The sequence below is a fragment of the Zygosaccharomyces rouxii genome (genome assembly GCF_000026365.1).
Source record: "Zygosaccharomyces rouxii strain CBS732 chromosome A complete sequence".
NCBI classification, from domain to species: Eukaryota; Fungi; Ascomycota; class Saccharomycetes; order Saccharomycetales; family Saccharomycetaceae; genus Zygosaccharomyces; species Zygosaccharomyces rouxii.
This window is the reverse complement of record NC_012990.1, coordinates 79,173-104,602: the sequence shown is the minus strand read 5'-3', so window position 1 is coordinate 104,602 and position 25,430 is coordinate 79,173. Positions and strand designations below refer to the sequence as shown.

At 39.0% G+C, this 25,430-nt stretch overlaps 11 protein-coding genes across 11 annotated transcripts; 5 read left to right on the top strand and 6 right to left on the bottom strand.

The window, feature by feature from the left end:
- Window positions 1-371: 371 nt before the first annotated feature.
- On the top strand, window positions 372-1,010 carry RRT14 (Rrt14p; the record flags this gene model as incomplete). The annotated part of the gene is made up of 1 exon (XM_002494386.1): window positions 372-1,010. One exon carries the CDS (start codon window positions 372-374, stop codon window positions 1,008-1,010), a length of 639 nt encoding a protein of 212 aa, XP_002494431.1.
- A 39-nt stretch (window positions 1,011-1,049) lies between these two features.
- MET18 (Met18p) lies at window positions 1,050-4,115 on the bottom strand (the record flags this gene model as incomplete). The annotated part of the gene is made up of 1 exon (XM_002494385.1): window positions 1,050-4,115. One exon carries the CDS (start codon window positions 4,113-4,115, stop codon window positions 1,050-1,052), a length of 3,066 nt encoding a protein of 1,021 aa, XP_002494430.1.
- Window positions 4,116-5,360: 1,245 nt separating this feature from the next.
- TAO3 (Tao3p) lies at window positions 5,361-13,091 on the top strand (the record flags this gene model as incomplete). The annotated part of the gene is made up of 1 exon (XM_002494384.1): window positions 5,361-13,091. One exon carries the CDS (start codon window positions 5,361-5,363, stop codon window positions 13,089-13,091), a length of 7,731 nt encoding a protein of 2,576 aa, XP_002494429.1.
- Window positions 13,092-14,178: 1,087 nt separating this feature from the next.
- On the top strand, window positions 14,179-16,521 carry ZYRO0A01254g (forkhead family transcription factor FKH1; the record flags this gene model as incomplete). The annotated part of the gene is made up of 1 exon (XM_002494383.1): window positions 14,179-16,521. The coding sequence occupies one exon, from the start codon at window positions 14,179-14,181 to the stop codon at window positions 16,519-16,521; it is 2,343 nt and encodes a 780-aa protein (XP_002494428.1).
- Window positions 16,522-16,769: 248 nt separating this feature from the next.
- On the top strand, window positions 16,770-17,468 carry CSM2 (Csm2p; the record flags this gene model as incomplete). Its single annotated transcript, XM_002494382.1, has 1 exon — window positions 16,770-17,468. One exon carries the CDS (start codon window positions 16,770-16,772, stop codon window positions 17,466-17,468), a length of 699 nt encoding a protein of 232 aa, XP_002494427.1.
- Window positions 17,469-18,042: 574 nt separating this feature from the next.
- ZYRO0A01210g (60S ribosomal protein uL13) lies at window positions 18,043-18,645 on the top strand (the record flags this gene model as incomplete). Its single annotated transcript, XM_002494381.1, has 1 exon — window positions 18,043-18,645. One exon carries the CDS (start codon window positions 18,043-18,045, stop codon window positions 18,643-18,645), a length of 603 nt encoding a protein of 200 aa, XP_002494426.1.
- Window positions 18,646-18,886: 241 nt separating this feature from the next.
- FLX1 (flavin adenine dinucleotide transporter FLX1) lies at window positions 18,887-19,822 on the bottom strand (the record flags this gene model as incomplete). The annotated part of the gene is made up of 1 exon (XM_002494380.1): window positions 18,887-19,822. The coding sequence occupies one exon, from the start codon at window positions 19,820-19,822 to the stop codon at window positions 18,887-18,889; it is 936 nt and encodes a 311-aa protein (XP_002494425.1).
- Window positions 19,823-19,994: 172 nt separating this feature from the next.
- Window positions 19,995-20,177, bottom strand: TOM7 (Tom7p; the record flags this gene model as incomplete). Its single annotated transcript, XM_002494379.1, has 1 exon — window positions 19,995-20,177. One exon carries the CDS (start codon window positions 20,175-20,177, stop codon window positions 19,995-19,997), a length of 183 nt encoding a protein of 60 aa, XP_002494424.1.
- Window positions 20,178-20,539: 362 nt separating this feature from the next.
- On the bottom strand, window positions 20,540-21,922 carry LAT1 (dihydrolipoyllysine-residue acetyltransferase; the record flags this gene model as incomplete). Its single annotated transcript, XM_002494378.1, has 1 exon — window positions 20,540-21,922. The coding sequence occupies one exon, from the start codon at window positions 21,920-21,922 to the stop codon at window positions 20,540-20,542; it is 1,383 nt and encodes a 460-aa protein (XP_002494423.1).
- A 479-nt stretch (window positions 21,923-22,401) lies between these two features.
- On the bottom strand, window positions 22,402-23,430 carry ZYRO0A01122g (uncharacterized protein; the record flags this gene model as incomplete). Its single annotated transcript, XM_002494377.1, has 1 exon — window positions 22,402-23,430. One exon carries the CDS (start codon window positions 23,428-23,430, stop codon window positions 22,402-22,404), a length of 1,029 nt encoding a protein of 342 aa, XP_002494422.1.
- Window positions 23,431-24,200: 770 nt separating this feature from the next.
- Window positions 24,201-25,130, bottom strand: RNH201 (ribonuclease H2 catalytic subunit RNH201; the record flags this gene model as incomplete). Its single annotated transcript, XM_002494376.1, has 1 exon — window positions 24,201-25,130. One exon carries the CDS (start codon window positions 25,128-25,130, stop codon window positions 24,201-24,203), a length of 930 nt encoding a protein of 309 aa, XP_002494421.1.
- Window positions 25,131-25,430: the final 300 nt, after the last annotated feature.

The window sequence follows — 25,430 nt, the reverse complement described above, 5'->3', positions numbered from 1 at the left end:
GGTTCGTAAGACGAAGTTTGTGGGAAATTGAAAAATAATAGTTAACACGAAACGATATGAAAAACAAATAGCCGCCGAAGTCTCTGTTTTTCTCTTTTACCTTTTAATTTTTTATTTTTCCTTTTAACTATTCGTATTTCTTTATATTTGATTATGTCTTTCTGCTGTATTATCATCTTTTACCTCCAAATTGTCCCTGGCATGTTTTTGAGAATTCATTTGTTCCAAATCCGTGAAAAATTTCAAAACTGCGGGTAACAGGAGATGGTGAAAAAAATATCAGCAATGAGATGAGATGAGATGAGATAATGAGATGCGATAGAGATAGAAGTGTAGAGAAGTAAGCAGGCAGGACGTTTAGGAACCTCAGTATGTCTTCTAATGTTTCTCAGTTGCATGCGAATGATGCTGTCAAAGGACTGCTAGCCAAGATGCTACCAGGTGCTGTTCAAAGTGCTGAAAACAGTGCACAAAAGACAAAACAGAAGCAGAAAGGATCTAAGGCACAGTTAATAGATCGTAATTTGAAGAGAAGGGTTCAGTTACAAGAGCTGGATGTAGAAAAATTGAAGAAAAAGCAGAGTAGGATAAGAAGGCGAGATTTGCAGAAACAGAGAAGAGGTCAGGAGGAGATAAAGCAATTAGCGGAATTGGAGGTCTTGGAAAGGCATAGAAAAGAAGGCAAATTGACGAAGAAAGAAACTAAGCATTTGAATCGACTTGTCAATGTAAATGCTGAAAGAGCTAAATCTTGGGAATTGGACGAAGATGAAAAGGAGGATCTTTTAGAATTACAGAAATATATCTTGGAGAAAACGACTAGTGCTAATAGAGTTGCAAAAAGTCAAAAGAGGAGACAAAAGAAGAAGACATTCAATGATAATAAGAAGGGTGTGTCCGCATCTATGGCTCGTAGGTACCCTGGTTTGACACCTGGTTTAGCACCAGTGGATATGAGTGATGAAGAGGAATCCAGTGAAGAGGAGGAAGAGGTGGAAATGAAAGAATAGTTCATATGTGTACATATACATAATAATATAAAAAATCGTTCATTCAAATGGGACTTGGCCTAGTTCAAAATAGGCTTGTCTTGTGCCCACACACTGTTTTCTCACAATTCTCTTTTTATCATCCAATACTGGTAGTAATCCATCAATAATGTCCTCTTTGAAAGGAAGGAGGTGATTTAATGGTACTACATGGGTTAAAGTCTCCAGCATTCTTAGGGCAAGAACCCTTACGCTGACACTATTGTAGGAAACTGGTGATACTAATTTCAACAGCGAGCGCGATAGAGTCTGAACATGTTCAGTAATTAACTGATGGAATTTTTCACAAGTATCTAGTAGAGTGTTCAGAGCAGATACCTTAACTTCAGAATTGGGCATATCTAAGGATTGTAAAAGTAGCGGTAACATTTCATTCATATAGGGTTCGATCAAATTGCTTGAGATGTGTTTGGAAACAAGAGAGAGTGCTGTTAAATAGTTGGATTTAACGTCCATCTCTGACGTATTCTTGAAGGCATCCACCAGTCTGCTAAACACATCATTGAAGAATTTTTGCTTGTAAGTCAATTTGACGTTGTTGTTCCAACTGATGCCCTTGTATTTTTGAAATGTGATGACGTCTACAACGAAAACTTCAAATAACTTGGCCATATAGTTACCAATTTCTGAGCTCGATAGTAAGTTCACAAACTTTTCTTGGAATAATACCGCATGATGAGAATTCTTCATGACTAAACCTTTGACTATCCATACAAGCATCTCTAAATTGACGGGTGATAGATCATCCAAATTAATAAATTTCGACAATGACTGCTCATCCATCCATTTGTTCGTGAAGATAGTTAATAATTCCAAGTACCCTAATCTCTCAAACTGAGCTTCGGTGATTTCTTCACTTCTTAAAAGATCCATAGTTTGTGCAAAGTAGTGCTCTACTTCATTGAATTCACAGTTCTTATCAATTCCACATAGGAGTTTTTCAAATGGCACTACAAGACGTGAAGGTTTGACAAAAAGCTGCAGACTGTCGACAAAATATTTCTTGTATCTGGTTAATTCATCTTGATGAGTATTTCTGGGGCTCTTTAAATTGAGAAAGAAGATTATATTGGATAACAATGTCAAATTATGATCATCCTTTTGAAGAGATGGATAATTAGTCATTGCAGCGAATAGCGGCATTTCGATATTTTCTTTGATGAATCCAGCGTCATTTTCCCTAATCATTTCAATATTGTTCGATAAGAGTGTGTGAATAGAGGAGATAATTAGGAAACAATATTCACTAGAATCCGCATATGGTGCTACTTGACATAATTTTTTTGATAGTCCGAGAACACTCTCTTTGACTAGCTTATGTCTGGAATTGGTGAAATCCAATATGGCTTTCAAAATTGTTTCCTTATCAACTGGCTCGTTCTCATTTAACTGAGCCCCCTCATTGGGGTCAATGGGTAGTAGCTCAAGCATTCTTTTCAAAGATATTTCAAAAACAATGTCTTCGTGTATTTCTCCAATAGCCTTTAAGGATTCCAAACCAGCATAATAAATGTTTTTATTGTTGTCTGTTAGAATAGCTTCATAAATGTATTGTACGATGAGTGCGACTTCCTCCCTCATTAAAAACCCCTTCATCTTTATTAATTTGGTAAATTGTATAATCGAGAGTGTTCTTATGGTGACTTCCACCTTTGGACTTGCAGTTAATGCTTTGCTCAATACCATTAAAATTTCATCCTTCTGCTCTGATAGAGAATTAGGTGGTACTTCGTTTTGTTCACTATTAGCTTCACCAAATACCCTTATGTATGCATCAAAGAAAAAGGAAAGGTTCATTATTTCTAATTTCAATTTCGAGAGTTCTGGAGAATTTTTAAAGAATAAAGGAAGCACTAATGCAACTACTTTGTTAAAAATCTGTTGATTAGCACTAGCGATGGATCCAAGCAAACAGCAAGTTTGCTTCAAATCCTTTTCATATGTGAAATTAGGTCTAACTTCTTCCACAATGTGCGAAAGAAATTTGTCAAATGCCTTTTCATCAAATTGCAAAAGGGCACTTGCGATAGATCTCATTACATTCACAGATAACTGATAATTATCAGCCTCTGATATTTGAGTTGGTGATGATACAGGCGAGTCAGGATATCCAGCATCGTTACCATGCATAATTTCAAATTTTAGAGAACTCCACAGGGGTAACCAATGTTTTAGACATGCTTCACCGCCAAATTTATCGATACAGGCCTTTACAGTCAGCAAAGTATCATTTTTAACACTGGGGGAAGATGCTGCCAGTTTATCAATTAAATTACCAAATGCATCTTCGGCAAAGGCAGGTGAGGCGGAAATGGCACTTCTTAGGGAAATTTTCAAATCAGCATTGGAAATTTTGTATGGATCATCCTTTGGTGGTCTAAAAGTAATGGGGAAGTAACAGAATAAAATGTCAAACAAATCTTCTTTAAATTTTTCCACGTTGTTCCAATTTGATGAAACCAATTCATTTAAATGGAACGAGAGTAAAAGATTTCTAGGATCCTTTTCACCATTACCCACATGTAAGAAAGTTTTTACGAATAAATCTGCCAATTCACCATCTTCAATCAATTTAGGACTAAACCTCTGGTAAATTTTCTCTAAAATTTTGAAAGCGAAATATCTAGTAGCTGCTAGATGAGAGCTTGGATTGTATTTATTGCTCAAAAGGTCTAAGATGGGACCCACTTCCGTCATTGATAAAAATTTCATTCCGCTTAAAGAATAAATCCCACTTAAAGTTTCTTGCATCATTAGAGTATCATCGAATTTCGATGCATAAAATGAAAGGACCACTGATATCTCATTTTTAAGTAATTTGTCATCTGGGAGCTTTGAAAGAACTGTAGAAAGACAACATAGAGCTTTTTTTCGTCTGTTTAAATCTTGTGATGTTAAATAATCTCTTAATGACACAATTAAATCCAGTAACTTGAATTTTTTATCAGATATTCTTTCAGCTATTTGGGTAGCTGTCTTATCCGAACTACTTTCATCAATATCGACATTACTGACAAAGGAAACGATACTAGTTTCTAGAAAGATGGAAGCTTCTTCGCTGGCCATTTTCTAAGAATCTACCCTACTATTATTACCTTCACTTTTGGTTCTTTCTATATACTTTTTTTTACATGACAAGTTAATGATTGTTTTTGTCAAATCCATTTTTTCAGACCCGCGATGATTCGATAATAGTAAGCATTTAAATGGGTATTATTAAGAGAACAAAGCATTGATGCAGGTAAGATAAGAAAGGGTGTCGATGGGACTTCTTCAGCTTGAGTTTCGAATACTGATTTATCCAAGCCGTTAGAGGCAATTCTCATATGTCCATTTACACTCTAAATTTCTATCGTTTATCAAGCTCAATATTCTCTACAGAAAGACATTTGACTGCATAATAAGTAAATTTGGAGCCTCACTGGAGTAGAAAAGTAGTCTCTTCCTCAATCATCTTCTTAATATCTTACAACTCCCCCATGTTTTCCCTCAAAACGACTTTTTACGTTTTGTAGGCGAGTTCACGCTTTCCAGAGGATACGAACTTTAAACAAAATCTAAATACAAGATACTTCCCTGACTATTGTGTTCACTCATAACAGTGAAGTCACTAAAGCACTCGAGTTTCCTCTTATGTTTTGTATTGCTTACTTAGTTATCGGTATATACCCTTCACATTTTCAATTGTGGCTACTAGTACTTTGCAAGAACATCCGGGAAGATGTAATAAGAACCTCATTATTTAAAAAATAAGCCATTAAACCAAGAGTAAAGCCCCATTCTGATCTTAGAGTTACAATGTAAATAACTACACTACTGTCATCAATCTTTTCCTTGCTATCTTTTTGAAAATTTACTATGTGCATTGGGTTGAGATCACTACTTGATCTATTCGATCTCTCTACCATTATAAAGACGGGTAACGCTTTCATGATTTGGTGTAATTTTATTTTTCCTGATTCAAATAAAAAAGGAACTACTATGAGAGCCTATATCATTGACGTTCTATTGTGAGAGCCTAACATAAGATACATAACAATACGAATACATATACACTCACATACTAGGACAAAAGTTTCAGTTTTAAATTTATCAAAGAAAGGGGGAGTTTGTTATTTTTTAGGGCCTGGAAAAATATAGAAGGATAGACAGGTTTAGAATCGTTTAATAAGAGCCTATCTTGGAGATTACTGCGACAAAAGTCGATTTTTCTATTGTTTCTCAATCCTCGCTTCATCAACGTTGACATCTAGTTCTTATTACTATAGTGTCAATCAATCAAATCGCTAGAGCATCACAAGGACTGAAAATATGAATACAGGATTTACTTTCCCCCCTCAACAAGTCAACAAAGATACAGGTGCACAAGAAAGTTTCAGATTTCCAAAGCCAAGTACTTCCATTCCTGCAACAACAACTGCTCCAAATGATATCACTCAAGTAAACTCTTCGACAGCAAATTCTGAGACGAATTTAACGAATGGTTTTGAGGATAGTGCTTATAACTCCAACAACGGTGGTGGTCACAATGCGGTTGTAGCTCCTATAGCGGAAACAGATGAATTAGCGCCAGTGATCGATATACCGCCACCGCTAGAGATTAGCGGGAAAGAAATACGATCTTTTACACCTGTACCGGAGTTAGCAGAGAAATCAGGGGAAGATTTATATGCTAATAATGAAACTAATGTTGATGAAACTGGAAACTTTCTTATTAATTCTGTAACGCCTCCCGATGGATTAGGATCACAGTTATCACAGAAACCACAGGAGTTACAACAACCGCAGCAACCACAACAGCCGCAGCAACCACAACAACCGCAGCAACCACAACAACTACAACAGCAGATTCCAACGGAAACACAGAGGAAATCACAGGTTGAAGACTACGTTTCCAATCTGAGACAGCAGATGGCAACGGACTGGAAAAGTCCTTCGGAATATGCACTACACATTCTTTTCACGAAATTCGTCAGACATGCTGAAAATAAATTAAATCAATGTTTACATCATCCGTTAACTTCAGAACCGCCGATTGTAGATATCTTAGGTGAAGGTGTTGATCCTAATTTTGATAAAATAGTTGAATCCCTAGGTCATATCGCTAAGAACAAACCTAAACCAGTAATAGATGCTATGATGTTTTGGAGAAAGACTAAATCGGAAATTGCTTGCGTAGCCGCTGAAGAAGTGGAAAATCTTTTAAAAGAGTATGAAAATGATCAAGTTAAACAATATCCTATCAAACATCAGCCTTCATCATCAATTTCGCAACCAAAGACACATTCTAAATCCATGAGTAATGGTAGTAGGTTTTCACATAAACGAAACAGTTCTTCAAAATCTTCGACCGGAAGTAAAGGTGCAATTGAAGATAATAAAATGCGTAATCTGGAACTGAGTATCATTACTGCTAGGGATGCTGCATTTCAAGCAGATAGAAAATCTTTGATTAGTATTTATATCCTTTGCCGAGTACTAATTGAGATCGTTAAACAAGCTCCAGAAGGTGCAGATGAAGACCTTAGCGATAAACTAGAAGAAATTGTTTTTACACAATTAAAGACCACGGATCCAATGTCAATTTCATCGAGCATAATTAAATCATCAAATTGGAATTCCTTTGCTGAATTATTGGGTTGGATGTCAGAAAGAAAATTTATATCGGTTAGTGATAGATTCATTGCTGATTTAGAGAAAATACCAACATTTGTTACTAGAGATTTGGAGCCAGGCGTTCATCTTTTAATTCTAGGTATGCGATATTTGAGGTTAAAAAACTATCCACTTGAAAAATTTGAAGAGACGGCAGATTTTATGAAAAGTATAGCAAAATTCTTTTATCAAGCGGAAAATTTATCGGTCAGCTTAGCTTACGCAGAAGTAATTAGTCAATTACTCTTGCCATTGGCTGGTTCAATGACAGCGGAAGTTAATCATCCAACATGGGTCGAAGCAATGACAGCATTATTATCCACAACAGCTAAATTGCAAACGGAAAGTAGTAGCAGCAAATATTGGGCTAGTATCTTTCGGTTAAATGTGTCTATATTATGTGTGGCGCCGGCAGAGCTTTTCTCAGAATACTGGATTACTTTAATTGAGAAAAATGCTAGAAAGATAAAAAACAAAAGTTTACCTGCAAGAGTCCTATTTGTTGTTGGACTATCAAGATTAGTTTGGGTCTATCTGTATAGATGCCCGGAAACCCTAAACAATACTACTAGAACCCTAAGTCGATTATTTGCCCTTTTCCTGAGTACGAAGAAGAAAGAAAATTGGATCACAACTGATTTAGAACTAATAAATCCTCTATCGGATGTCTTAGTTACCGTTGGGTACGCATATCCAAACTTTTTGATGGAAAATGCTATTCTGCCGTTGGTTAGAACTTCTTTCAATGGATTTTCGCTGGATGGTATCAATTACGAAAGAATGATTTTGGTAATTAACACGTATAGAGGACTATTAATGACGAACAATAAGCCTGAGTTTCCTGAAAACGATAGTAGGTATTACGAATTGAGCTTAAATGACATCTCGATAAAGCAGAACGAAGCTCTTACGTCAAATCATGAAGAAGTTTGCACGTATTTTTACAAGTTGTTTTTATTGTTAGATTCCAATATCGGTTCAGAAGTTTGGTCACCAGAGAATCAGCATAACAGACCTCCGACCACTCCATTCGAAAAGTTTTCTCTTTTTTCTAATGACAATAACAATAACAATAATAGAAATCTCAACATTGCATTGTTTGCTACATTAATCGAAACTATCCCTAGCTGTTTAAACATCTCTGGACAAATCCCATTTAAATCTACTATTGAAATCATCTCTAGAAATGCAGTGCATGCTGATCTCTTAATTGCTAGCAGCTGTCAAAATGCACTGAAGGCTCTTGCATCAAAGAAAAATCCGTACACATTAATCACTTGGTTTGCCAAGTATTCATTTGACTTCGATGAAAAGACTCAATCGAGCTATAACATGTCGTACCTTTCCTCCACCGAATATCGAAGACTTCTAATTCTTTACGTCGGATTACTGGAATGTTGGTTGGAAGAATTCCATTCTTCAAATCTTGAGGAGAAAAAGCGAGAGACAGGGTTAGATGGTATCGAATTAATGCCAGTGGACAACAATTTAGAAGAACTTAATGAGGTAGAAACTCTAGAATGGAAGAATACAGTTACAGTGATCGAAGAAGTAGAAGGTAACGGTTTATTCTTCCTCTGCTCACAGGATGCAGGTATACGTCATTTGGGTATTCAGATATTGAGGATCATATCGAAGTTTGATGAAGCTATGGTAGAGAAAACAGTCAGACTCTCAAAGTGCCATTCCCGGTCTTCTTCATATTTTGCGGCCCATCGAGGTACGAGACTGGTCGATCTTCTCAACGATACTGATTTCTATTCTTTGTTAGACAGTAAGAGGACTCTACTTAGTATGGTAGAGAAATCAAGGATCTCGAAGCTTACTGCCAAATTCAAAAAAGGTGTTCTCATAAAAATTGCAGAATCTGAATACGGTGTCGATGCAGCTCTTTGGCAAAGAATTTTCCCTAAGCTCCTCTCAGTAGTTTGTGTGGCATGTCCCATTACAATGGCTCTTTGCCGATCAATCGTTTGCATTAGGCTTGTGCAAGTTCATGGAATAATTTTGCAGATTGCTAATAACGTCGAAGATAGACCCAGGGAGATTTCACCGGAAGTTATTATCAACCAGTGGAAATTATTCTTGGTGGTCGCTTGTACTTCTTTGACCTCTACCAATGATCAGAAATTGCATATTCCCACTTCAGGATTTCGCCACGGTAGAAAGAAAAGTCAACAAATCTTTACTGTGCAACATCAAAAGATTAAGTCAGCTACATCTGTCTTTAAAATGGTGCTCCCACTGCTGAATGCTGATTCTACAATGATTAGAGATGCCATTATCTCAGGTCTAAGCTCCATGAATGTAAACATTTATAAGGCCTACATTGAAAGCATCGAAGGATTTTTGTGTACATGGTCGTTGCAAAGTTCCAATAACAAGATAAGAGTAGAAATGTTTCACGTGTTAACCATATTATCTAGATTTTTGAATGAAACCATGATTCTAGAGGACAAGGTACTTTTGAAGAAGATCTCTGAAATACTCAGACATGTAAAGAAATTTTTGGAAGAGGAATCTGTGCAATATTCGTACGAATTCCAAACATTACGCAGTTATTTCGCAGAACTTCTTCGCAATTACTATTCGGTGGTACGTTTAGAACCACAGTTTGACCAATTGTTTCCCTTTCAAGCTCGTGCTTCCTGTTTTAAGTACCTAAAAGAATGGTGCGGATATGGTGAACTTGCTTTTATTGCAGAGGAAAGGTACAATACGATGATTCGCAACACTGATAATAGCAGAGATCGTACAGCGATTACGGCAGGTATTGAATTTCAAAGAAGTAGACTGGAAAAGGTTGCACTCGAGACGATGGTTGTGTTATGCTCTGACACCATCACCAAGACTATACAGGATGTTCCGGAAATGCCAATCGTCATTTCGTTTGACATCGCTGGACTTCTTTCTTGGATTGAATCACTTTTTAACGCCGAAGATGAGTCTTTCAAGAATATGGGTGTTTCGGCTCTAGAGAACCTTTTGGAAATGAACACTAGTAATCATCAATTATTCAAGGAGGTGGCCTTTCAATGTGCTGCCCACCACAAGAGCCCCCATGTTTCTGTTTTGTATTACATCACGTTATGCAAGACCGTTCTGAAGATGGACAACTTGGTTTTAGAAGAGGATGAGCTAGTATCCTTGGGCTTATTTGGAGTTGTCTCAGACAGAGAAGATGCCCGTAGCTACGCAGTTGACTTGCTTTCTGCTGTGGAAGCGAAACTCCATAATTCGTTCTATACCAAAGTGTTCAAAGAGCGTCTGGCAAGTTCATCTAAAACAGTATACAAGTCTACCGCCAAGGAAGTTTCAAGTATATTTGCAGAGCTTCTGTCCCAAGAACTTTGTCTCAAAATATTTTCAGCTCTAGTAGGAACGATGGATTCTTTTTCTTTTGAAACCAAGAGGGATATATTGATTCTTTTAACACCATGGGTCAATAAATTTACACTAAAATCCATCGAAGAACTAGACACCTTTATGATATTGAACAATCTTTTTTACATCACTATTGACCTTAACAACACATTACCAATTGAAGTAGAGCAACTCTGGATATCGCTAGGTAAGGGAAATGGATTTCAAAACATCCATGTTTCGTTGGAATTTATCATGACCGTCTCGATAAACCACCGTAATCCAAATTTTGTGCAGCATGCCAGGGATGTTGTGCTATATTTGGGGAACGTTCCGGGTGGTATTGGGCTTGTGGATAATTTAACCAGCAACCTGGAGCCCAAATCTATGATTCCTTTGACCAAAAGTGAAGTGAAGGGGCCTACAGAAAACGACAAGGGTTATTTTATTGCGAACGTTTGGGATCGTCTAAATTATCATGGTAAGAGCATCACCTTCTCCAAAGCCCACCTGTCTATCATCTTTCTGGTGAACCTATTGACTGACCCCAGTGAGGCCTTAAAGGGTAATATTGCCAACCTTTTACATGTATCAGTCTGTCTACTTGACCACTATGTCCCACTTATTCAAGAAAGTGCATCCAAAATCGTCTGCGACCTCATTTTTGGATTGGCGCCTACCCACGAGAAATCGGAAGATACGGTGGAACTTCTCAGAAGCAAACAAAAAATTTGGTCTTATGACAATTTCATGAAGGATAAAAATTCGGCAAGGTCACCAAAGGCGATGGATCTTTTAATAAGAAACCTGCTATCAATATTTCCTGATATAGGAACCCTCCAGGTCGATTGGCAAAAGATTGCTCTTAAATGGGCCACTACATGCTCCGTCAGACACATTACATGTCGTTCCTTCCAGGTGTTCCGTTCATTGCTAATTTTCCTAGACCAAGGCATGTTAAGAGATATGCTCCATCGTTTATCCAATACTGTAGCCGATGTAAATCCAGATATTCAAGGATTTGCGATGCAAATATTGATGACATTGAATGCGATTACCGCAGAGTTGGACCCTGCCGACCTGATTAACTTCCCACAGCTGTTTTGGTCTATTACTGCATGTCTGAATAGTATTCACGAGCAAGAGTTCATCGAAGTTTTATCCTGTTTTATGAAATTCATCTCAAAGATCGATTTGAATTCGCCAGACACCGTTAGATGTCTAATCGCAACTTTCCCCTCCAATTGGGAAGGTCGTTTTGACGGATTACAACAAATTGTCATGACAGGCCTGAGATCAGCAAATTCTTCTGATATAACATGGAAGGTTTTGGACAAATTGAACTTGCTCGAAGACAGTCGTATTATTGCAAACTCAGAATCTCGTCTTTTATTTGCTTTAATTTCAAATTTGCCTCGCTTTTTACAAGCCATGGATCGAAAGGACTATAGCAATATCCAGACTGCTGTGGATGCCATGGTTAGTCTATCAAACGCCAACAACCAACCCTCAATTTCTAGATTGTTAGACTCCTTAGCCAAAAATAAGTTCCGTTCCAAAAAGGACTTTCTCAGCCAAGTGATCAGTTTTATTTCCAGAAACTATTTCCCCAAGTACTCCGCACAGACTATTGTGTTTTTATCAGGTCTTCTGCTAAACAAAACCGACTGGGTTAAGTTACAGTCAATGGAAATTCTCAAATACATTTTCCCACTAGTCGACCTGAGGAAACCGGAATTTGCCGGCGTTGGTGCTGATTTGATATCACCGCTTCTGAGACTTCTTTTGACAGACTACGAAGCTCGTGCTCTAGAGGTTCTCGATTGTGTGCCACAAGTCTCAGGAAGCAAAATGGACAAAGACGTTTTAAGAGTTAGTATGGGAAACAACGATGTGAAAAGCAGTAACCGTGTTACTGCTACCTTGTTCGGGATTCCGGATGAAAGTGGATGGTCAGTGCCCATGCCCACTATGACAGCTGCCACAACAAGACACAATGTTCACGCTGTATTCATGACCTGTACTGCCAACACTACCGGTGAAGATCCTGCACAAGAAATGCCATACATGGAGGATATCGTAGACTTCCATGCAGACGCTGACTACGCTTTAGGTCGTTCAGAGACCAATGATTCATTGTCGATGATTGAAGAAAAGGAGGCTTCCTTGAGTCACATGTGGGCCGAGCTGGACAACTTGGACAGTTTCTTTACCAGAAACAATACTGCTTCAGCAGCTGCTGCCGCAGCAGCTGCGGCTGCGGCAGCTGCAGGAGGAAAATCAAAGTCCGCACCGCCAAATGACATCGGATCTCTGCATGATCGTTCCAACTCTGTAGAAACTGCACAGACAGAACAGACTCTCCAATTAGAATCCGCGCCTCAACTGTATGACAAGAAAGTTTCTGCCATTTTAAACCATAGCTTGACAAAAGTTCCCTCTAACATATCCTTCAAGACCTCTTTAGCTGATTCCTTTGCAGCCAACACTGGTAGTCAAGGTTTGATTAACGAATTAGGACATCGCGGGAATCAACCGATTTACAGTGAAGACGGAAGCGGTACTGCAAGTGGTAACGTTAGTGCAGTCTGTAGCGCTAATGGTAATGTAGGCGGCAATGGTAGCGGACTAACACGTTCTAGAAACTCTGGTAACTTCAAATCTCCAACCAATTCGCTTTCCCTTTCGGGTAAAGCCCGTAGTACAGAATCCCCGCAGGACAGTTTATTCCGATTTGAAGGATTCCTAAGAAGTTCACAGAGGGGAAGCCGTCGTAAATGGCAACAACACCAACAACACCAGCAACTACTCTCACAGACAATTCACGAGCAAGTGATTCCATCATCTTCATCCTACTACGATGCCGAATCAACGTCTCCTAAACCACCCTTAAGGGCATCATCCGTATCACCTAATGCCGGAAATAGAGGCAAATCACAGAAGTCCCAGAAACATTACCATTTACCTCATTTTTCTTCGAATAAGGCACAATCTTGGGCAAATCATCCTAGTGAAACTGAATGAAGCAAGATAAATTTCGCATTTATTTTATAAATTGAAAATAAGAACGTGGTACATTAGATTGTGAGCACGATAATGAGGAGGAAAGTTTGCTTTACAGCGCTATTGTATCTTCATTATAGTGAGTGGTCGAATCCCTTTGATAACAATGAGAAAAGGCACTAGCAATTTGTACATTGACGAAAGCGGAGGGGGTATGTGCCCTTTTTCCCCTGTTGCTCATTGTAACTCAATGCATGTCTATCCTGGCGATAGCGACAAGAGAAAAAACTCCGTCAGTAGCCGCAGAGACGACAAATTGCGCTTCCCCCCCGATACCGAGATTAGCCGTTTATTGGTTTATCTTGGATTTACGGTCGCGGACTACGATCGAGATAGAGAGAAAAGAGCGCCGACCGGGCCATAGATCTCTTTGGCGTGAAGATAGACAGACATAGGCATATCATAGCATACAAGCAATTCAAGACATCATTTGTCGTAATTACAAGATTAGGATCCGACCAATTAATAATTAGATAATATATGAATATCGTTTAATCAAAGCAAAAAAACAACAACAAAAACAATACAAAATTAGTCAGTGATCATATCACGTGATAAGTGACACAGTCCACGTAAGTGTGATGATGGTGTACAGATGTCTAGGAGGCCTACACGTAACAAAGGGATGAAAAGGAATGAAAGAGGAAAAGCCGTATAATCCTTTTTCCCCGGTTCATTGTGCGAGTTACGTTAACAGATGAGGACAAGAAAAAAAGGTCAAAAAATATACGCACATCATTTACGACGGTAAATCCCTTCAACTGTAAACATAAACAAGTTTGCAGAAGGAAGAATACAGCATCACACAACAACAACATCATCAACATCAACAAGATAAACTACACAAAGGAATATTTTACCTATAAACAATAATAGCAGTAGTAGTAGCAGTAGTAGCATTAATAGTTGTAGGATCAGTACTTACAAGTTAAGAGAGAATACACACACAAAAAAAAAGAGAGCCAGACAACTGAAAGCGAGTAGGAACTAAAATCAAAAGAAAACTAGGAGAAATTAACACTAAAGGACAAAATTAGCTATTCGCGATATGACTGATAGACGGTATAGCCCGCAACAACATCAAGGGCTGGTTAATTCTGTTATAGGCATATTACAATGTCCTGAGCAACCAACGATGGTTTCCAAACAGTTTAGTAACCAACGAAATGTGGCAACGGAAGTACAAGCTTATGCTAAAATCTCAGGTAGAGACTGGACTTATTACGTTAAAGAATTAGAAGTTTCCATTGGACGTAATACGGATAGTTTAAATCTGCCGCCTGGTACACCTCAACAGAAGGAAGGTCGTGTTAGTATTGATCTGGGACCGGCAAAGGTTGTTTCCAGAAGACATGCAGTGATTAAATTTAATATGCAACATGGCGGTTGGGAGTTTCATGTATTAGGACGGAATGGTGCGAAGGTTAATTTTAAACGCGTACAGACAGGTGCACAATCTACTGCCGTAATACTATCGTCAGGTACAATCCTTGATGTCGGCGGCACTCAAATGATGTTTATTTTACCGGATCAAGAACCTGTTGTATCTCAATCAAGCATCGATCATTTACTGCCAAAGTTGGCATCCACTTACGGTTCCCCCAATGCTGGTGCTTATTCACCATTAGATCAAAATGCGTTACTTTATGATATTTTACAAAATGGTGGTTATCAAAATGGGAATCCACCTCATAACAGTGGCAACATTAGCAATAGTGATGAACCAGGAAACAGTGTAACAGGAAATGGTCCATTACAATCACAACCACCTCAACTTCAACAAGTTCGTACTTTTAAAATGTATGGTAATCCATCAAGTAATAACATGCAATATGGTGCAGGGCAACCAGGAGTATTGATGTCACCAGATTTATCCAATAGTAATGGTAGTGGTAATACTCCCAATTATCATAACCCTCAATTGTCAATTACACAAATTGGGTTCCCCAATTCATTAGACTTTGCCTCTGATCTGTCCAGAGATGAAAATAGAAATGTTAAACCACCCCATTCCTATGCTACAATGATTACCCAGGCAATTTTATCCACAGGCGAAGGTGTTATATCATTGGCAGATATTTACAAATACATTTCTTCGAATTATGCCTATTATAGATTTGCCAAGACGGGTTGGCAAAATTCGATAAGGCATAATTTATCGTTAAACAAAGCATTTGAAAAAGTTCCAAGAAGACCAAATGAGCCCGGTAAAGGTATGAAATGGAGAATTAGTGAAGATTATCAGAGAGATTTTCTCAATAAATGGAACTCAGGGAAGATTGGTAAAGTGAGGCGAGGCTCATCTGTGGCAAGACAATTACAACTACATCTCTCTAAATTCAATTCCTTGCCAGCTCAAAACGATTATACACCGGAGCCAACAATTATAAAGCAACAGAGCATGGCTCATCGAAGGGTTAATACAGCAGGTAGTGTCGATAGAATGCAATTAGATACTCCTCTATCTGCATCATCTGATAATGCATCTCAACCGCAACATGTACCATCTCTACCACAAGCACAAGCACAGGTGCAACCGCCCCTACCGCAACCACCACTGCAACAACAGCAGCTGCAACAGCCACATCAGAGTTCACAACATCAACCACAGCAGGCACAATCGATAAATCCATCACAGCAACCCCCTCAATTGTTGCAACACCAACAGCAACCACAACCACATCTACAACAACTGCCACAACCACAACCACAACCACAACACCACAACAACCACAACCAACAGCAGCAGCAGCAACAACAACAACCTCAGGCACAACGACAGCTACAGCAACAATCAGGACCATCTTTACCGCTGCCGCACCCCTCCTTACAGCCACCTACGGTAATGCCACCACCACACCAGGCAGTATATTCTCAAAATCCACTTCCTTCTTCTACAGCAGCTTCTGCAGCAGCTAGATCAAGTATTACACCATTAATAACGACGGCAACAGGGACTGGACCTACACAGATTTCACCAACACAAGGACCAAACTTATTAAGATCACCTACAAAGGCCTTCCACATTACCGCAATGGAAGCATATACACCCGAGAGAGGATCTGCGAATCAAAATAGATCACCATCTGCAAACCAACAACAAAACGATCCTGAAAATTATCTAAGTAAAGATCAAAATGCCACTGGTAAAGTCGATAAAGGTAGATCAAGTCCTGGTGTTTGGAATTTATTACAATTTAGTTCTGTTAATAATACACCAGCAGTACCTCAAAGAGAAAGGAACAATACGGCAAATTCCAATCCAACTACAAATGGTGGGGAAACAAAAGACGTTGTATCCTCACCTTTAAAAAGTCAAACTACGCAGAGTAATGGCAAGGACTTAATGCTCGATACTGAGGGGACAAAAATAAGTCTGGTCAACGATTAATCAGTTGGTATTCTTATTTCATTTATTCCCGATTACTACTACTATTATTACTGTTATTATTATTATTATTATCATTATTATTGTTTTTGTCATAATATTGTTATCATTATTATTATTTTCATTTCTATTATCAGTTTTATTGAACTGTTAACGCGATGCATATATGTGTATATATATAAGGAAAGGGCTGATAATGTTTTTCCGTTCTTAACGCGACTTAGCGAAAAAAAAAGCATAAGTCAAGGAAAATGGGTAGTGAGGACAATAGTAATAATACTATCGGCAATGATAGTAGCCTGGATTTAAATGTATCCCTAGACGAGTTAGATTTAGTTACCGCATGGGCTGCACCAAATCCTAACTCACTGGCACAATATGTAGCTAATACAATAGATAAATCTAATTCCGATGTAATTGTATTCTATATCGATGCATCAAATACTTTCCCCTTGTACCAATTTGAAAAATTAGTACCAAAAGATGAGAGGGGGGCCAAAATTTATGAAAGTATAAGAATTCAAATTGCACTAAATTTAAGCGAATTAAATTTAATAGTGAGAAAAATATTACAATTCGTTTCGAGGGAAAAAGTGGCGAGAAGTTTAAATAAGGATACTGAGCAGAATGGATTAAAAGTATTGCTAATACTATCAGGAATCGAAATTATGTTTAAAAATTCAAGGATGTCCTCGCCACAAGAACCGCATCATATGATTTTAAGAGATTTGTTCCTAAGGTTAAGGGTAGAAGCTAATCACTCAAACGATCAATTCGGTCTAACGTTGAAAACTTTTCTAATAGTACCATTACAAGAATGTCAAAGGTGTCAAATTTCTCCAGGAACCAGAATGCCGAACAATAAACGTCAAAGGATGACTCCAATGAATGTTGGAAATTCTGTAGGTGATTACATTGTTAAATTCTATGCAGATACGCTAATCAGTTGAATATTCCATTTCCTTTGTTCTCCCTCATTTCTTTTTTTCCTGCCCCTCCCCCGCATTAACTCACATTCAGGGAAAGTGTTTGACTGCTCCTAACCATCCGTGCATCTACAATGTCTATAAATCCGTGCATCCTATAGAAGTTTTCATGCGTCACTTTATTTTTTTTGGAAATTATCCACAACGCGAGTTGTATTGAGTCGCTCGGTCACCTCCGCTCACCTCGGAATTCACATTGGGGGAATCGGCCTAACTCGGCCTAGCAGACCCACGCTTCTGCCTAGCAAGCCTAGCTTCCCACGCCAGGAACTCTGCCTAGCACGCGCTCACACGGGCCCGGTATCCCCCCAACATCCTACCCACGCACGCACGGACAGGGACAGAGGCTAATCCCAACGGACGGGGAGCAGGTAGTGACGCTGGGCGGACGCGGACTCACAGTTTGCAGAGTGAGTAAAGTGAAAAAAAACTAATCAGTCAACGTGAAGCCTTCCAAAAGATCTTGGAAATATTGGTGATTAAGTGAGACTTCCTCTTCATTGATAGATTAGGATCAGTTTTTAACAACCCAAGAGAGATGTCTACCTTTGAGCCAGTTGTTGTTATTGACGGTAAGGGCCACTTGGTGGGTCGTTTGGCTTCCATTGTTGCCAAGCAACTATTGGAAGGTCAAAAGATCGTGGTTGTGAGAGCTGAAGCTTTGAACATCTCTGGTGAATTCTTCAGAAACATGTTGAAATACCACGACTACTTGAGAAAGGCTACTGCTTTCAACAAGAACCGTGGTCCATTCCACTTCAAGGCTCCATCAAGAATCTTCTACAAGGCCGTTCGTGGTATGGTTGCTCACAAGACCGCTCGTGGTAAGGCCGCTATGGAACGTCTCAAGGTTTTCGAAGGTATCCCACCTCCATATGACAAGAAGAAGAGAGTTGTGGTTCCTCACGCTTTGAGAGTTTTGAGATTGAAGCCAGGTAGAAAGTACACTAACTTGGGTCAATTGGCTACCTCTGTCGGCTGGAAATACGAAAACATCGTTTCCAAGTTGGAAGAAAAGAGAAAGGTTAGATCTGCTGAATACTACGCCAAGAAGAAGGCTTTTACCAAGAAGGTCGCTACCGCTAAGGCTGCTACTTCTGAAACTGAAGCCGCCAAGAAGTTGGCTGCTCTCGGTTACTAAATTAAATAATGATAACAACTTGGTACCGAATACGTCGTTTTTTATTTCGTCTTGGAATTTGATTCGATTTCCTATTCCTCTTAAAGGATAGAAATCGATTTCGGTATAGGTATTGTTTTTATTTACACATTTGTACCTTAAACTAATATACACCTACGAATAGCGATCCATTTTCCAGCGTTTAAGATTTGGCTTAACAATAGTATTGAGTTTATAAATATGAATGTCTATATGAATCATCTCACAAGTAACGTTTACAATTCTCGTAGACGCAAAATGTAATGCATGCGGAAGGTATAGATCTGATTAAATTTGCCGAAAGACCTCTGTAAAAACCCCCAATACCCTCTAGCTTGTAGATCCGATTGGCCAGTCGGTATAGGGTATATTTTTCTGTTGCCGATTGGAAACTTTGTAAATTTGATTTTAGCAGTTGAAATGGATAGACTGTACTTACAGAAATCATTTTACTCAAAGTGGTCATCGCGATTGTCTCTGTATTTTTTAATCTCGGATTATTATTACTGTCATTGGTTCTACCTTCTCTATATCTTACGGAACTGAACCTATTTTTTAAAGTATCATAAATCATAAAATATATTGCACCTTGAGAAACTCCAAACATTGACGGCAGTAATCCATGCCACATTGCCCTAGCGCCTTCATCCTGTAATAATCTTTTAACGCCATCCCATGTTGAACGATATGAACCGGAAGCATAACTACTTGTAGACATAATTCTTGTCTTCAGAACCCAGATGGGGTTTGTCAAAATTGCAGTTAAGAGACCACTAGAAGCACCTGCACCTAAATACATCAATGATGACATTTTACCATCTCTATCAGTAAATTTAACCACTTGATCACAATCCTGTATTGCCCATCCGTAGATCAGGTCCTTTGCCTCTCTGTAAAGACCAAAATAAACTCCCCATGCAAGTGCATTACCAACAAGATTGATTCCTAAACCCCTATAGGCTTCCTTTAGAATATGAGATCTTTGTGAACTTGATACTATTGACTGCGCTACTTCGCGGTAACCATACCGATGAGCACTTGTTGCCAGTAGTTGTAATCGAATTTTAACTAAATCTAATGGATGAACAGTTATAGTGGTTAAAGTACCAGCTGTTAATCCTGCAACTACCTCCTTTTGTAAAGGCGTGAGTTCTCCCATACGTCTACTCCTGGTGGTGGAGGAGTTTAATAATGACTACAAGATGCGCATCTACCACATACATACATACATAGATATATATACATATGCGTAGTCAAAGAAAAAGAGGTTTAAATTGCAAAAAAATGTGAAATGAAATTCAGATATTTATGTACATGATGGATTTTGTTATTCAAATGCTAGGCAATGGGGAGAGCAGGTTCAAAATATTTGGCCTGTTTGCGGTATGAGCCCAACCTAAGTACAAGATGAAAGGCATCCATCCGTAATGAACAACGGTATGGCTCATACTTAGAATCTTTGAGATTCTCTCCTTGGATTCGTCACTTAGAATGAAAGATGGTAGGAATGACATTGGTTTCCTGTGCGCTGTGAAATTGGTTGATGATTTCACCTGTAAGAAGCCACTAAAAGTTCTTTAGAGTTGCTCGAGCTTGAAGTGAAAAATTAATTCAAGCCATCCAAGGATATGTTCGTACAATGAGACAAAATACAAGAATCAATCAGGTACACTTGAAGTTTATATTTGAATAATGAATGTGAGGATATATATATGTGTAAATATATGTATGTGTATGTATTTATTCCAGGACATCGTTAAAATTATTAGAATTTTTTTTTTCTTTTCCGATTAATTGGAATTTTTTTTTTAGGTTAAATAGCAGCAGTTGATTAATTCAATTCAGGTTAAATCAGGAACTATCGTCAGGGAAAAATTTACAATAGCAGTTCCAATGGGTTCTCAACGACATTCTTCAATTGTCTCATGAATTCACCACCTTTAGCACCATCGATGGTTCTGTGATCAAAAGTACCAGTGATAGTCATTTGGTCATCGAAAGAGATACCATTTTCAGCGCCAGCATCTTCCACAGCAACTCTTTTAACGGTAGAAACAGCCAAGATAGTAGATTGTGGTGGGTTAATAATGGAAGTAAACAAAGAAACAGCGTTGTTCATACCCATGTTAGAGATACAGATGGTACCACCTTGGAATTCTTCTGGTTTCAATTTGTTAATCTTTGCACGAGCAACCTTTTCTTTAACTTCACCAGAGATGGAAACCAAACCCTTAGATTCGGCGTTCTTGATAATTGGAGTCAATAGACCGGTTGGAGTGGCAACTGCAACGGAAACATCGACATTCTTAAAAGATCTAATGATACCTTGATCTTGCAACCAGTAGGCATTAGCATCAGGAACACGTCTTGCGGCAACGGTAATAGCCTTGATCAAAATGTCATTAATAGATAGTTTGTATTGATCTTTAGCGGAAGCATTTAGGGATTTTCTCAATTTCAACAATTTGGATACAGAAATATCAGAGGAAACAATGTATGAAGGAATTGATTGAGTGGATTCCAATAGACGTCTACCGATGATAGATCTCATGTTAGAAATTGGCTCATCCTCGTAAGTCTCAGTAGCAGCACCGGATGCAGAGGAAGCACCGGCAGCACCACCTGCACCAGCAGCAGGAGCCTTGGACAAGAATGCTTCCACATCGCTGGCTGTGATTCTACCATTAGGACCGGTACCATTCACGCTCTTCAAAGAGATACCCTTGTCCAAAGCGATAGTCTTGGCCAATGGGGATGCAACAATTCTGTCAGTTGGTGGGGCAGCGACCTTTGAAGCGCTTTGAGAAGGTGCTGGTGTTGGTTTAGCATCAGCTGAAGATTCCTCCTTCTTTGGTTCTTCCTTCTTTGGTTCCTCCTTTGGAGCTGATTCTTCCACTTTGAAGTCCTTGAATGCGTCAACATCACCACCGTCTTCCACAGTGACTGCAATTGGTTTACCGATAGGAATATCCTTGGTACCTTCAGGAACTAAAATTTTTGCTAAATAAGCTTCGTCTTGAAATTCAAAATCCATGGTTGCCTTATCAGTTTCAATTTCTGCAAGAACATCACCTGCACCAATTTGCTCACCTTCTTTCTTTGACCATTGGGCCAAGTTACCTTGAGCCATAGTTGGTGATAGAGCTGGCATACCGATAACGGTATGAGCTGGATAGGAAGCGTAACATCTCAATGCTAATCTCGATGCCAATGAGATTCTTGCAACTCTGGGGACTGCTGCTCTAATGAGGGCTGACATTGATTTGGAGTAAGGGAATTGAAAAGATTTACAAGAATATGATTACGCAAGCTTATCTGCTCTTCTCTTTTGAAGGAAAAAGGAGAAGAAGAAGGATTAATGATCGTAAACTCAAAGGTTTATCACAAGAATAAGCAATTAGATGTCATCCTTTTGTAGTTGGAACGATCGCGGCCATCAGCTCAACGAGTTTCCCTCTCCTCACGATTCGAGTGTGTCGATGGACGTAAAGGGTCACTGAATACGAACAAGGGCGTATATTAATGAACGATCGTGTTATCCGCGTCAAGTGGACAAATTAGGGAAGTAGAGTCGTGTGACATGATCAGTATTTCAGATTAGCCGCCGAAGAACTTTCTAACGCAGATATTGTTCCCCTTTCCCTTGCCACGGAATCTCCGACACGTCAACCGTATATCATTAATCATCTATACCTCCATATATACATATATATATATAAAGAAGAGAACAGTATATCCCTAATTTGTCTTTTGACCATGTCTCCTTTGTAATAAACCTTCCAAAATATCCTTCAAGTCGTGTGCTTCGTATTCCGAATGCTGCACATCACCGCTATAACCTGCCAATTTACCCGATTTAGTTGCCTCTTTAATATCTCTTGCAATACATATGCCTCCCTTTGAAGCATTGATTAAAAATGAACCATCTTTCATATGTGATATCAATTCCTTATTGAAGAGCCCTTTGGAATCCTTATTTAGCGGGCAATTAATTGTGACTACATCTGAATGTGATAGCATTTCTTCCAATTTGTCAACCCGCTGTACTATGTCACCCCTTTGATTGATCAAAAGCCCAACAACGTTTAGTTTCTTGACATTTTTGACTGGTAATTCCTTGGGATCATAGTATAGAATTTTCCTCGGATTAAAGGCTACCAATCTTTCCATTATTCTATACCCAACTTTTCCTGCACCAATAATACCAATTACTTTGTTCTCTATATCAAAATTATCCCTTATGGAACCGTGAACATCCAATTCGACATCATGCATCTGTCGCTGCAAGTTTTCGTTATAACTTCTCACCAAGACCAAGATTGTTGTGATTACATGTTCAGCGGCAGATACGTGATTAGAGTTCGTTAGATCGGAGACTGAAATTTTTCTTCTTTTGGGACTTCTGAATCCACCATCATTAGTATCATCATCGTCAAAAGCATTATTATCATTAACATTGTCATTAACCGTAAGTTTTCCGTTATCGCAAACCTCTACCTGAACCGCATCGTCAGCGGTAACGGAGAGTTTTATCCGAGGTGCATCGACAGTGGGCATGGAACCATGAGGTAATACAATAATCTCTCCAGTAGCACTGTTTTTATTACTACTTTTCGTCTCATCAACCACCGGTACCAATTCAGATCCGCGTGATTCCACAAAGCTTTTCAATCCTAGCTTCTCTTCAACACATTTCAACAGTTTCTGATGCCCTTCGGACTTTCCTCCAGCTGCATTTAAGACAAGTAACACTTTATGCCTGCACATACTTTTAAGTGCGTATTGTTACCACGACAGGCTCTGTAGAATAGTTTTGTTGCTTGATCTACACCTCTCATTTATACAAGACAACAAGCTCTCATCCCCGCTCACCCTCATGGTGACGAATCTACTGGTAATTATTCACCAGATCATATCATTCTAGAAAGATACCTATACATACGAAAACTCCTTTGTACGTTCCGCAGGTGCCGATTTCCCGAAAAGTGCAGCTCCGATTATTTTTGCACCATGTGGTGGGGTGAATTCCTCTCAAAGCATCCCTCTATCCATTCACTTACTCATGTACCTGCAGGACTAGACTATCAGGTAATTGACCACGAATAGTATTATAGAATTACACCTTATATCCGTGTGTCTGTATTTTTGTTTTGATTGTGTTTTTGACACAGCAGGATTCTTTACCTTCTTGTCGTTTAGTGGCGACGTGGTGACGTGATGACTCAACTTTCTCTCTCTTTCTTTTGTTTTCGCCTTCACAATTGGGAAATGTTCGTTTAAAAAGCGGGTAGGATGCCGGAAAACTCAGCACTCAACCAAGCAAGCCCCACCGGAGTTTTTAGCGGCCCAAACAGTACTATGGGTATATGATGGAAGCAATAATTGACATTATAGAGATCATTCACGATGAACCTTCTCAAACTCCGAAGGGTAACAAACAAAACCGTTAAATCGGACTACGGCGTGATGCGATAAAATGAGATACAAGATAGATTAATAGGATAAAATATTATATAATGTGTAACGAACTTAACATCTTAACCGTACCAACTGTCGAGGGTGAGCGGTTTTCTTTCAGCCTGTAACATACTCTTGCCGGCCCAGACGGGTTTCGATTTACTCTTTTCTTCCCATTCTATTTGAATACCTTTGTTGTCCAAAAGAGTTTCACTTGTCTGCCAAGAAAATCTAACTAGATGGGGATCCCACCCCATCAATGGTTTCATTGTATTCCTTAGCCATGCTGTAGTTTTTGCATCTGCTGGGTATCCTGAACCAAGAGGGCCTGCCTCAGGTGGTGATACCTGCTGGGCCCATTGTTCAAGTAAAATATCTCTCGTCACTTTAGCAACGATACTTGCAACGCTGACTACACAGTATAGCGAATCGGCTTTTTTAGCAACGGTGAATTTAATGTGGGGAAATTTTTGCTCTAGTTTTTTTTGATAACTTGCTGGCGGACCTACAGTATCCACATAAACGTGATGCAGTTTTACACCCCTCTGTAATACACCTTCTATCAATGCAATGGTGACATCATGAGCCTGCTCGTTTAGATTATAATTGGCATTAGCTGGATATCGAAGCATACCGCTTGATATATCAGCAGGGGTAATCGCAGTTACAGCATATCCAACATTTGCGATCTCTGCAACTTCTCCATTTTCTCCGTATATTTTACTGAACAATCGGCGACGTTCCAAATCTGACAGTTTTTTGGAATCATCAAATCCATAGTTTGGTTTGAGAATTTCATCTTGAAATTGTTTTGTACAGTAGCTTATGCCGTAAACCATTGGCCCGAGTACTGGTCCCCTACCTGCTTCATCAACCCCAAGTATAATTTGGTCGTTTTCATTGTCATTATCATCGTTATCTTTGCATTGGGCAATCTGTTCAGGGACTGGTGAATAAAAAGTCTTTGAATGCAGAGATCCCTTGCAAAATTCTACTGTAGGAGGCAGCATAGTCTTGCTTCTTGTTTCTGATTAAATGGTTAGTGTGAGAGAGATGAGCTCAGCTCGCGTCAACTGTAGGAGTATTTTTTTTTCTTTGTGTCGAGAAATAACGCGTCATAATTGCAAATGATCTACTACCCTCAAGAATCGAACTGACAAATTGTTATTAATGATATAAGTTCATTTTTCCTTCTCTACTTATCATGTTGCAATGCTCATAAAATTCTCAAAAGAGCTTAACAAAAGAGAATTCAAAGCTCTAATGCTCGATCTAGGTGCACATACAGTGCCTCGCATCTCTCGAGGTCT